At 42.8% G+C, this 13,638-nt stretch overlaps 2 protein-coding genes across 2 annotated transcripts; one reads left to right on the top strand and one right to left on the bottom strand.

The window, feature by feature from the left end:
* Positions 1–8,636: 8,636 nt before the first annotated feature.
* Positions 8,637–10,441, top strand: LOC144088695 (dexamethasone-induced Ras-related protein 1-like). The gene is made up of 2 exons (XM_077619295.1): positions 8,637–9,017; positions 9,776–10,441. Exons 1-2 carry the CDS (start codon positions 8,747–8,749, stop codon positions 10,297–10,299), a joined length of 795 nt encoding a protein of 264 aa, XP_077475421.1. The 5' UTR covers positions 8,637–8,746; the 3' UTR covers positions 10,300–10,441.
* A 346-nt stretch (positions 10,442–10,787) lies between these two features.
* On the bottom strand, positions 10,788–11,551 carry med9 (mediator complex subunit 9). The gene is made up of 2 exons (XM_077619352.1): positions 11,397–11,551; positions 10,788–11,257 (listed from the first exon to the last, which is right to left on the bottom strand). Exons 1-2 carry the CDS (start codon positions 11,477–11,479, stop codon positions 11,038–11,040), a joined length of 303 nt encoding a protein of 100 aa, XP_077475478.1. The 5' UTR covers positions 11,480–11,551; the 3' UTR covers positions 10,788–11,037.
* Between the last annotated feature and the right edge of the window lie 2,087 nt (positions 11,552–13,638).

Below are 13,638 nucleotides of genomic sequence, written 5' to 3'. Positions count from 1 at the left end.
CCGTGACGCACGGTTTGAGGTGCGAACCCGGGTCAAGAGGGTCCGCCGCCTTTTGCCTTTGCATGAGGTCTTCTCCATTCATGCGAACGGGACGCTTGGCTTACCCGCGCACCTGTTCACCTGCGCCCATTTCCCGCCAGGTGTTACGGCGGACTCTCCGCCGCCAACATACAGTAACTTAAGCCAACCATGCATAGTTAGCATCAGTCGCTAACAGCTGCAAGTTATTGTGTGTTATTTACCAGGGCCATCGAAGGCCTTTTGTCACTTTCCGCACGGCCCAAGATGGACGGAAAAGGTTATTTTTGGAATGAAGAACGGGAGGAAGAACGCTATTTCGGCCTGCCTATCCTCTTTCAGTAATTGGAATACCACAAAAGAAATTTTGTATCATTGGAAAGCTCCAATAGAGCACAAAAGGGGTAATTAATGCGATTGTATGCACTGGGTGGGAAATATTTGGGTTTACAAATGTCCTCTACAGAGGACTAATTTGAACTGGGTGGGAAATATTTGGGTTTACAAATGTCCTCTGTTGAACTGGGTGGGAAATATTTGGGTTTACAAATGTCCTCTACAGAGGACAAATTTGAACTATTGCTAGTCAGGAGGCCATCTTTGAACAGTGGATCATTGTTATTGTCCTTTCCTGCATCTTTAATGCTTTCTATTTGTCACGTTATGGTAGGGGTATGGAACCTATGGCTCGGGAGACACATATGGCTCTTTTGATGGGTGCATATGGCTCTCTGCTAACCTGTGAGGTAAAATATGGAGACTGCTGGCGAGAAAGCGCAGGAATAGGAGCGTGACGTTGATATTATGGCATTGAAACTACCTCCAGTGCCTTATAATCTTTTTTTTTTTATTACACTCTTCTGCATGAGTATTACCATTGATTAGCAAAAATATAACAATGTTGTCATAAGAATTAAGAGACATTTTGTGCTTTAAATGTGGTGAAATTACTAAGAAAAGGCATATTTTCATGCATGTTGACTTTTAAATTCGGAGCATGGCTCTCAAGGATTAACATTGAAAAAATAGGAATTGTTTCTGGCTCTTTCCATCAATTTAAAAGTTCCTGCTGATATTCAAGCATCCACTTTGAGAAATAAAACAGCTACTCGAGGGCACAAAAACAAAAACATGGTCTCCCCTGCCCTCCATTAAAATCATTGTTTTTACGGGAATAGAAGGTCAAAAACAGAAAAAGGATCATCCTACCTGTAAAAAATGCTCTTTGCGGTTAAATTGGAGTCGTCCATGTTCGTTTGGAGTTTGATTTAAACTTTTATAAAGAAAATAAATCCACGAAAAAACGCTGTTGACTTTGGCTGCTTTCACGGAGAAATTCACAAGGGATTCGCTCAGGTGTTTTGATTGCAGTAATCAAACGCTGCCTTTGTGTTTTGAGCAAAACTAAAATATTTTCAACACTTTATCAGCTATCAGCTCTTGAAAAATGAACATTGCAACTTGTATTTTTGGTTCTTATTCCAACGTGAGCTGAGGAAAAGGTGTTTTGTTGCTGTTATTCATGTATTTATTTATTTATTTATTTATTTATTTATTTATTTATTTATTTATTTTTTAAGTCACATCGACGCACCATGTTGATTTTTTTAATAGTAATCTGATCCGGTTTTTTTCCACATATATTAAGTAAACTTTTTCATCAAGTAAAATGACCGTTAAAACATTAAGCATTAAATAAAAAGAAAAATATTGGTGGTACCGCCTCAAGGACTGCGGGTGTCAAAGGCGAGGTCCGCGGGCCAAATCTGGCCCGCCACCTCATTTTGTGCGGCCCGATAAAATAAAAGCTGAATGCCGATTTTCTGTTTTATGATCAAATTCCAATTAAGATGATAAATGTACAGGGAATATTTCCCATGTTTTCCCTTTTTCAATCAATAATTGCAGATTTGTACTCATTTGAATGTCCAAATAGGATTTTTTGATCAGCACGATAGGAAAAGCTGTCAATTCATTAACCGATTAATTTGGGCAGCCTAGTTGGAAGACGTAACAACCCCCCGGATGGAATCGAAACTACACCGTGGCCCGTGAAAAAACCGTTAGATAAGACGGAGGCTTCTATCTATCATCAGGGTACAACGTTGAAGAGCCCCTCTGCGAACAACGGGGGGCGCCGGCTCTCCTGTCTCTAGACTAATTGCCTTGCCAGCTGCTGACACCTAGCTCGCTAGATCCTGAAAATATGGATTCTCTCATACATTTGTTTAAAGACAGATTTTTACCCGGTTTTGCGCTTGCCTACAACGGACAGATTTGAGGATCAGGTCAAGGGTCATCCGAGGTGTTTTGGGTCGTCATGATCACCGCCGTGGCGGTGGCGTCCGGTTTGCGGCTCCGTCCCCACCGCATGACCGTGCACGACGGCGGATCATTAACCGTAATTTCACGTACGCCTCATTAAGAGAACAGTAGGAATGTCTGTGGCGGACAATGACCACTGATGAGTCACGCTGAGTCCAGACCAGGGCGCTCATTATGTGCCACGGATGTAAACAAAAACAAGAGGAAGTCAAGACTGTCTGTGCGTAAAATTAATAAAAATAAATTTAAAAAAAGATGAAACATTAAGCATGTGCCGGACCAAAAAATGTGTTTGATTTGGGTTGACAAAAACACAGATCACGTTACCTGGCTGGCTGGTTATGTAACCCTGCTTTCCTGGAGGGGGTGCAACTGAGGTTTTAATATTTTGTATTCAAAGTCTGCATGTTACTTTGTGAAATTCAAATTTCTCAGTCCCTCCCGATGATGCACCTTTCAATTTGTCCCCTGGCTTTCTTTTTAATCTCAGCACGTCGCTGCCAGACTTGCGCAATTAAGAGTGATGTAGGCGGCAGCGGGTGGCCGGAACATCAGATGCACTTTGTTTAGAATTTTAAAGTAAAAGCAGACAGCCATTTTCAGCATTTTAACCGCACTTTTATGTTTGCCTGCTCCATTAAAATGAGACACCTCGCTGCAGTGGCGGAACAATATTGTACAGGGCCCAGGGGCAAATATTATCACCCCCCCCCCCCCAGTTAATGGGGGTTTTCCTTTTTTTTCTCCTGACGTGCCCCTGCTAACACCCATTTGACCATGGGGAAGAGGGGGAGGGTCTACAATTAATAGAAAAAGAGCAGGGCCTAGATACCCTTACGTACAGCCATCCGAGTGGGGGAGGGGACTTGCAAAATGAAGCATTTTAACAATATAACACTCAATTATCGCTCTGCACATCATCTTACGTTTGATTTCTGTTCTCCTCTCTTCTAACCACACCCTAAAACCGGGGGCCGGGTGTGGCTGCCCCCTCAGCTGCCCCCCTAACTTCCGCCCCTGCCCATCAGACTCAATATAAGCAACTGGATTAAATTGAAAATACGACACGCAAACTCTTGAATCATGTTCATTCTCGCTAATTCTGCTACTAATCACTTCCCCCAAGAGCTAAGCCCAATCGGGTGTCCGCATCTGACTGCAATCAACCCGATTACACCCGATGCTAAATTAGTGAAAATATGTCTTTTTTCAGCACCCCTGGTAGACAAGTCTGAAGACCCCCTCTGTTTACTTGTTGTGGTTAAGCGCTCGTTTTAATGCGGGCAACATCCGGACAATCATGTCGCTCGGATCCAGACGAACGCGTGGCCTGACCCTCGCTAAAAGAGGCCACGGACCAAACGGCAAAAGCGCCGGCGTCTCCCACTTTGCGCGCCGCTGATGCATCAAACGCGGCCATCGCCATTCCCATCACGCCACTTCAACCTCGGGTTAACGTGTCACCGACCCAGATCGGCTTGCGTGTCAGCGGCGGGGACGGGTGCATCAAAACATGCGTGCGGCGGGCCCCGAGAGCTTGACTCCAGCCAGACTGGAGTGGGCGAAGCGCCTCCGTCAACGGCTTGGCCTCGCCTGACACCGAGCGTTAGCATCAGATAGCCTCTCGCAAAGGCCTTCGTCAACATGCTGATGTTATCTGGGTGAATGAGTAAGCGTGGAAGCTGGCTGTCAATTGTTTTTGTGGCATTTCTGGTTACGGCCGCCTGGAACTGACCACTGGCCGTCTTCCAGCGAGCTCGCCGTTATTGCAGTCGGGCATGTGGCGATGTTACATCACCCAGCAAAACAATGATTAAATTCCAAATTGAATTGAATTCATCCACTGTTTACAGATGCACAGTCCCAATCTGCGCAATCTGCATCTTATTTCGTTGCCATTGACGATGATGGATGTTTACGCTCGCTGGCGGCCCCTCCCAGTCCAGCTCGTTCAGACGGCGATCGCTGTCAATGGTTGTTAATTCATGAAATAATATAGCATACATGGTGGCCCGGTGGATGAGTGGTTAGCCCGTGGGCCTCACACTTCTGGGGTCCCGGGTTCAAATACAGGTCGGTCCACCTGTGTGGAGTTTGCATGTTCTCCTATGTGGGTTTTCTTTGGGTACTCCGGTTTCCTCCCACATTCCAAAAACAAGCATGCTAAGCTAATTGAACACTCTTAATTGCCCTGAGGTATGTGTGTGACCATGAATGGTTGTTTGTCTCCTTGTGCCCTGCGATTGGCCGGCCACCTAACCCTAACCCGGAGACAGCTGGGATTGGCTCCAGCACCCCCTGCGACCCTAATGAGGATAAAGCGGTTCAGAAAATGAGATGAGATGAGAGAGTTATGATTATTCCACTCCATCAATGTACACATTCAAACAAACATTCATTCCGGGGGTGCCGGAGCCTATCCCAGCCAACTACGGGCACCCCGAGTCGATGACCAGCCAATCGCAGGACAACCAATCACAGCTAAGGTTAGGCAATTTAGAGTGTTCAACCAGCTAGCTTAGCATTCCTATTTCGGGGATGTGTGAGGAGAAGGGAGTCCCTGGAGAAAACCTACGCAAGCCCAGGGAGAACATGCAAACTCCACACGGTGAGGACGCACCGGGGCTCGAACCCTCGAGCCCAGAACTGCGAGGCTAACGTGCTAACCACTCCCAGAGAAATGTACGGCATCAATATACCTGTCATTTTCTGTCATGGTTTACATAAGAAAACAGCTTGCAACTATTGCTACATGCTAATACATATATAATCCCAGGCGTGTAAGTACGCAGGCAAACACCCTCATTTTCACACAGATTGACTTGCATATGTTGTTGGCAAGTATTGATGAGACTCGGCACTAAATCACGACGCGATGCCACGCGTGTGTCATCGGCGCGTATGAAAATCTGTTTTTACATCTGCTGCTTTTTGACTACGCATTCCTGTTTTGTCTCTAAAACTGCAACGGAGACGATACAAAGTCATCCTTCCTTTGTCGTGGGTTTTTCATTTGTGGTTTGGATCCGGGTTGTCAAGTTAATGGCATCCAATCTGCTTATATTTCACGATGAAATTGACTCTCACTATGTTTGCTATCAATCAGTGAATTCACTACTTCATTCATTTTCCGTACCGCGAGGTGGGCGGGGGTGCTGGAGCCTATCCCCTGTCACCCGTGGGACAACCCGAATCGGTTGCCGGCCAATCGCAGGGGACAATGAGACAAACACATTCACAGCTAAGGATATTTTAGCGTACAATTAGCCTAGCATGCATGCTATTGGCAGGGGGGTGGAAACCGGAGTACCCAGAGAAAACCCACGTAGGCACGGAGAGAATATGCAAGCTCCATAAGGGAAGGTTGGAACCCACCGGGGATTGAACCCTCGATCTCAGAACTGCGGGGCGAACCAGCTAATTACAGAGCCAGTTTGAATGTAATATTTTATAATATTTGGTGTACTTTTTTAATAGGCTTCCAAGATCTTCTGATTTGCTGTTGCCCTTTTTCAAATGGTGCTACTTGACCCAAAACATGAGATGACTCTATTTCCAGTTATTATAATAAAATTAAATATTTCTGATTACTGCAAGTGCAGTAAGCAATATTGTCCTTTTGGGTGGATTAGAAAGCACATGGAAACGTGACTGATTGGTTCCAAAATGTTCAAAATTGCTTACATTTGTGTTCCTCTTGACTAAATTGTGGCGAGAACGCCATGGCGACGTTCGGGGCTAACGTACTAAGAGCGAGCAGATGGATGAGACTTCATGTGATCTTGACCGTGTCCCGGGTGTGCTTGCGTGTTTACTATGCTGCAAGGCCGCGTTGTGCCGACGGTTTGTTTCCGCAACCTTTTCCAAGAGGACTCAGCCTCCGATGGTTCTCAGGTGAGGATTGTCAGTGCCTTTCAAATTCTTTATTTTATTTTGTTGTTGTTGAAAATGTGCTTTTCTGTCGGGCTCCAATGGCAAAACCTCGATCAAAGGCGTTGTACTGCAGTGACAATCACGGCCTTGGAAACTGCCTTTCATTTTATCCGTCCATGTGACATGTATTTTCCGCACTATATGGCTCAACGAAAAGACTTTTTCCTCAAAAGTCGGCAGTGCGCGTTATAATCCGATGTGCTTTATAGATGGATCAATATTTTGTTATATGCAGCTGTTGTATAATGACAATAAAGGCTTTTGATTTGATTTATTGCTTATTCTTTGTATGAGATTTTCTCTAGTTAGCTAAAGCTTCATCTAGTTGATGTATAACACAAATCCTAACCACTACTACTACTACTACTTCTACTACTACTACTACTACTACTACTACTACTACTACTACTACTACTACACCTACTACTACTACACCTACTACAACAATTACTACTACTACTACACCTACTACTTCTACTACTACTACTACTACTACTACTATCACCACCACCACTACTACTACTACTACTTCTACTACTACTACTACTACTACTACTACTACACCTACTACTACTACACCTACTACAACAATTACTACTACTACTAACTACTACTGCTACAACTACTATTCCTACTACTACTACAACTACCACTACTACCAATACTACTACCACTACAACCACCACCACCACTACTACTACTGCACCTTATAATCCAATGCGTCTTATATAACAAATCCATTTTAAGATAGGCCAGTCATTGAAGTTGCAACTAAAAGTATAGAGTACTTTAAATCCAAACTTTGATTGTGATTGACAACCTCAAGGTGGCTATCTTTTGCGTTTCTGTGGCGAGCGGAGCACAAGGCGTGCGCGTCCAGCGGAGTCAGTAGAGCGGCTGGACGGCAGCGGACCGCCTCCGCCGCGGTTACACAAACCCACGGCACCGAGGCAAGAACAGCCGGGCTTAAGTAAGCCTATCTGATTTCATCCCTCGTAGCCTAAAGAGGGCCAAAAAAGGTCAGGGTGCTGAGGACGTTTTGCTTCAATTCAGGTAAATACCACCGCGCACAACTCTGTTTGACTTGCATAAATTGATTTTTACGGTGGGAATACAGTGTACAGATAAAAAAAAAAAAGATTGACCAATCAAGGGCCACTAGAACAGTTGTATTAACTGCATGTTAAAGCATTCCGGATTCAAAACAAATACCATCATCAAACCAAATATTTAAGTGATCACTCTCATGTCTTTTATTGACAACAGGAAGATAGCGGCAAAATAAAATGGAGTCTGAAGTCACAAAAAGCACACACACACACACTTATGTGAAGCTGTTGTGAGGTATTGTGACAAAAATAGCGACTTCTGCAACACATGACTTGAGCCCTGACTCACACGCCGCCGCTTAAATGAGGGATGAAAAGTTTGCTGAGTGGCCAGAGGGGAAAAAGTGAATGAGACGCGGGAGGAAAGTCAATGGCAGTTGCGCTCATTGCTCTCCATTTGGACGGGATGTTTCACCAGCTTTAATTACATATTGACAAGACACCTGGCAAAGACTACATGTTCCTTTTTTCCATTAACCATAATGGGAATGCATTAGAACATTCGCTATTCATTCATTTTCTGAACCGCTTATCCTCACAAGGGTCGCGAGGGGTGCTGGAGCCTATCCCCGCTGACTTCACGAAACCTGAATTGGTGGCCAGCCAATCGCATAGGATGTATTTATTTGTCGGGTTGTTTGTTGTTGTTATTTGTGCACTTGGTGGTGAAAATTTAAATCTCATTATACTTGTATAATGACAATAAAAGCATTCAATTTACCAATTTCGTCAGACGCAGTTTCTGGGTGTGATGACAATTAGGCTTTTGTTGTTGATGATAACCACAGGGCCTATGTCCGATTATTATTATTATTATTAATTGAACTCAATTCAAAACTTACAAATTTATGTGTACACTCTATGATGAAGCGTAAAATGTCATTGTACTTTCATAAAGACAATAAAGGCATTATATTCAATTAAAAAGTAAACAACAAGAAAACAACAACAGTTTATTTTGATTCTCTTATCTTAGTTCTTGTATTTCTCAGGTCCTGCGCCCCCTACTGGCCTAGCTATATACTCCAGCTGTGTACGCTTACCTAAAAAAAATGAAATATTGAATCGGCATCTGCAGGGAAATTACACGACTTTGGACACGTATATTTTTTGGGGATACATTTGAATTGAATGCTTTTATTGTCATTATACAAGTATAATGATTTTTTTTAATTTAAAAAAAAAAAAAAAAATAATATTTTTACTTTGAGGGGGCGTGGCCGGCCTGACGCACACAGGAGGTGCGGCCATGTCCCCCCATAAAATGATCGCACGCACCTCCACCGGTGGCATCAGCGAGAAAGCTTCAGGTTGCACCTCAAAGTGGATTTCCCAGCCATCCTTATCCGGAATCCACCATCATGATCAAGAAGATGAACGCGTCCGAGAACGAGTTGAACATCCCGGCCAAGAACTGCCGCCGGATGGTGGTCTTGGGCTCCACCAAAGTGGGCAAGACGGCCATCGTGTCCCGCTTTTTGAACGCCCGGGTGGACGAGCAGTACACGCCGACCATCGAGGACTTCCATAGGAAGTTCTACAGCATCCGAGGCAGTGTTTATCAGCTGGACATTTTGGACACGTCCGGGAATCATCCTTTCCCGGCCATGAGAAGGCTCTCCATTCTGACAGGTGAGAAAGAGGAGACAGGATGGAGGACTCATTTCACCTCGGGGTTTTGTTTACATTTTTTCTTAATGCATTCAACTCGTCATCATATTCAGTTTAGCTTGATGCAAGAAATTTGGACACAATGAATGGTTTTATTGGGTTTTAAGGAGAAATTTGCAATTTTGGAGAAATAGACTATAGTGTACTGTATTGAGAATTAAGATCATAAAAAAGAGGGGTTAGTTTTCTGACAAAATATCAATAGTAGTTTGATATTGTTTTTTTTTAATGAGGGGAAAATAATAATTGGAATGTTATGATGATGCCACAAGAGAATTTCCAGTAGGGAAAATATAAAATATGCATACATTTACTTTTTTTTTTTGCAACTGGAACACAGTTAATTTACTTTTTTTTTTAAAGAACAATGAAAATGAGAAAAACTTCCATGCAAGACAAAAAATTGCAAAATTATGAATACCTCTTTACAAATAGTTCCAGTGCATAATTGTAAACCACTGATTTACAATTTACCACTAAAAACATAAATTTAAGCATTATTAAAAAGGTACACAGTGCAATTTGCATCAACATATGTCAGCACAATTTCCAGTTAAATTTAATAGCAATAGTTCGGTCAGATATAAAAAAAAAAAAAAAATTAAAAAAAAATGTCATTTTGCACTTTTTTACTCCCTCTCATAAAAGTGAATCAAAGTTGACTCGCCACCATTCGACAGCTCCTAACCTTCCCTTGTCTTTTTTTTTGCCCGTTATAGGAGACATATTCATTTTGGTCTTCAGCCTGGACAACCGAGACTCCTTCCAGGAAGTTCAGCGCCTCAAGCGTCAGATCTACGAGACCAAGTCGTGCCTGAGGAACAAGACCAAGGAGAGCGCCGAGGTGCCGCTGGTGGTCTGCGGCAACAAGTGCGACCGCGACTTCCACCGCCAAGTGCAGGAGGAGGAGATCCAGGAGATGCTGGGCGGCGAGGACGGCCGCCCCTGCGCCTACTTTGAGATCTCGGCCAAAAAGAACACTAACGTAGACCGCATGTTCCACACGCTGTTCGCCGCCGCCAAGCTGCCGGACGAGATGAGCCCCGACCGCCACTGCAAAGTGTCGCTGCAGTCGTGCGAGCTTCTGCGTCGCAAGTCCTTCCGGGCCAGGAAGTGCAAGGACGCTTACGGCATCGTGGCGCCATTCGCCCGCCGACCCAGCGTCCACAGTGACTTGATGTACATCAAGGAGAAGGCCGTGGCGGGGGCCCAGGCCAAGGAGAAAGGCTGCGTCATTTGCTGACCCCGCCCCCTGGGGAAAACTAAGACTTTGGGATCGCCCCTTTTTGTTTACAGACTCAAGAGTACATTAGGAACAAAGCTCAATGTGTATTTATCATGTCGGTCGACTTATGCATCAAATAAATCACTTGTTACTTTCATAATTTTGCCTACACTGGACTTTCTTTTCGCTCTCACGGTTGTCAAAGGAAAATAATATTTAATAAATGGTCATTCATCCAACGTAGACTGGCTTCTAAAAGAGCGTCAACAAAATCGCAAAATGGTGAGACGTTTAAATAGTCAGAACTTATTGATTTCTTCAAAAAATTCTTGCAGTAAACCAAAATTTTGATTCTACACTTTTTATGAATGCACGCTGAAACATGTTAGCTTAGCTTCAAATTAACTTGACAACAGTCATAAATTTCAACCATAACACACGCTCGACAATAAAAGAATGTTTTTTTAGACCTTCATTGGTAGCTCCTCCAAAAATAATCAACACTGTTGTTGTTCGACATGATTTTATTTCAAAATATACGAATAAATTGTACAAAATAACAAATACTAACACACGACGTTGGCTATTACCTGAAAAAACCCTTTATTAAAGTCCATTCATCGTCCTCCATCCATTGGTGAAAAAAATGTCTCGTAGGCCACCGTAGCTTTGCTTGGAAGGTAAACAAAGTGTCTCTGTACATAACTCACGTGTCCGAAGTTCTTCCAGTCATGAAGAAGTCCTCTATTTGTGTCTTCAAGACGCTTTGGGTACGTCGAACATGCACAGGCTCTTGTATTTCTGCAGAAGCTGGTTCTTGGTGCGGACTTGTTCCCGCAGCGTCGCCAGATGCTGCTGCTGCTCCACGGGGCTGCTCTCGATGCCGGGCATGGTGGAGATCTGCTCCCGGGCCTCCTGGATCTTCGCTTTCAGCTTGCTCAGCTCCTGGTGAACGTCCTGGCTCTCCTTGTCCATGCTTAAAAACACAACATGAGCGGTTGGCTTGTTTCGAGTTAGCCTAGCTCCGCGTTAGGTCTGGCTAACAGGTCGAGACGAAACGGTTTTAAGAGGAAATTTTAGTTGACGGCGGCGTCGGCCTTTTTTGTTTAACTTACCACTTGATGATATCGTGAACCAAAGGCAGGAGAGAGCAGTCTTCATCCTCCTTCGCCTGCTTGGGCTGCGGAACCGCCATCATGGCTTTCTGTTTTGTCGTCGCAGAACATCTGCGTCATCCACCGAATGCGCTGCCTCATGACGACACTATAAACTTTTGTTTTTGTATATAATAGTACATTTTGAACCGAACAAAATACAAACTCAAATACACGATGACGCTTTAAAATTGAAACACTAAATATTTATCCCAGTCCATGATAAGGTAAAATAAAGCTAATTGAATTTAGGCAATCCAATCTAGGTCCCAAAGGACTCAATAAAGTTGGGGGGATTTTAAGTGTCTTAATATTCAAAGTTATACGTCCATTTCATTTAAACTGAGAGTGCCTGTGAATGCTAATTATTCAACTCCACTGACAACAATAGACGTCTAATCCGTTTTGACAGTCAAAATGGATTGGACCTCGATCATTACTAGCAACTAACGCTAATTGCGTTATGTATAGATTAAGGTAAAACTTGGGTTTTACCATTTGCTGATGGCAACAAATTAACCTCATATTACCAGAATAGGAACACAATTAGAACCGATAGCATCACTTGTCCATCAACCGTGGTGTATGTTTACTGAATGACCACGCATACTACATCATAGAATAAGCTCTATTTATCCAATCTATCTACACACAACAGGTTTGTTCTTTTCAATTGGTACTGATAACGTGGCTTCAGGGATATTGTCCATTGACCATGGTGTATGTTTGGCCAATGGCTACGCATACTACATTATAGAATAGGCTCTATTTATCCAATCTGGCTTGTTCTCCTGAATTGGATTTGCTCGACTGACCTTCAAAAGCACACTGACCTATTTATCACCAGCAGTATTCTCTCACCTCCCAGATCGCGGAATACACACTTTCGGTGTAGCGATGGTAATTAAACATAATGCTGCTAAACCCATTCCAGGTAACACATGAATACAGAGTGTGTTCTTTGATTATGACCCACATTTGAGTTTGTAGGCCATAATTGTAATATTGTGGTCTCTTTGAATTTAAAACTCGGGGATAAGTAGGTCACCATCTCACTTAAATATGGCATTTTATATTTTGAAGAAATATCCGGTCGGGTCGCCTTGCATTCGTTAATGTCATGGCAGTACTACATAAAACATAAATCATTTAGATGGTGTTCTTTTTCAGTTTTAGCCAGCGTTTCCGGTCAGTTTTAGTGTTCGCTTTTTGAGACTTTTTCCTTTATTAGCTTAAACACATGCAAAAAAACTCTGTCTTTGAATACAAATGTTAAACTTGACAATATTAGTTGTCAAATAAATACTGCACTGTGCAAGCCCAGCTAATATTTGTTGCTTTTTTCCCCCAATGCGGTTCGGCATTCAGTACATAATGTTATTATTCTATTGTTGTTATCCCCCGCTAGCAGACAGTTTCAGGTTTTTTTTTGCGGTTTATCCATTAATGCTGTGGGTTTCAGGACACGTTTCTGTTTTCCATTAGGTCTAAAAATATACCACATTGAATGAAACACATTCATATCTTGATCATACAGTGTCAGAGGGCAGCTGAAAGGCTCTTATTTTTCATCTGGCAAGCTTGAACAAAGCATTTGAGGTTTATATCACTCATTCAGTGAGTGTTTGGGATTGAATCTATCGTGCTATATGACCATGCTAATCTTGACATTTTTTAATAGTTATATATTAAATATAAGGCGCATGTCTGGTTCTGTTCTCAGTTGTAACAGTACAAAAAAATCAGCTTTTTTTATTTTTGTTTCTTTTATTTTGTGTGAGAAGTGGGACGTTTTAGGATACTCTTCCTCTTTTATCTGACAAATTGTGTCTGTACTGCAAGGTCCTGCAAGTAGTCACCCATGGAACAAGTTTGTTCATTACACATGGGTCATTCAAGTTAACACAAAGCCTAACGATCCCCATTTTTCTCCATTCATACAGTCACGACATGATGACGACGAAGTCTTGGTAATTAGGATTTTGCACGCCTCATTACAACACGGTGTGCTATTGATTGATATCACCTGTGGCAAATAGCCACTAGATGGCAGACTTAAATTGAATGTAAACCTAGAGTTTAAATAACTTTTTTTTCGTCACAATGTTGTGAATTTTAAACGTATGAACGTGATATATCATTGACATGTAGTATAATGCTATTTATGTGTTTAGATTTCACATAGTATTTGCTTACACGGCAA

Source organism: Stigmatopora argus, chromosome 14, assembly GCF_051989625.1.
Source record: "Stigmatopora argus isolate UIUO_Sarg chromosome 14, RoL_Sarg_1.0, whole genome shotgun sequence".
Lineage (NCBI taxonomy): Eukaryota > Metazoa > Chordata > Actinopteri > Syngnathiformes > Syngnathidae > Stigmatopora > Stigmatopora argus.
Note: the sequence above shows the minus strand (reverse complement) of the source record. Positions and strands in the feature narration are given on the sequence as shown.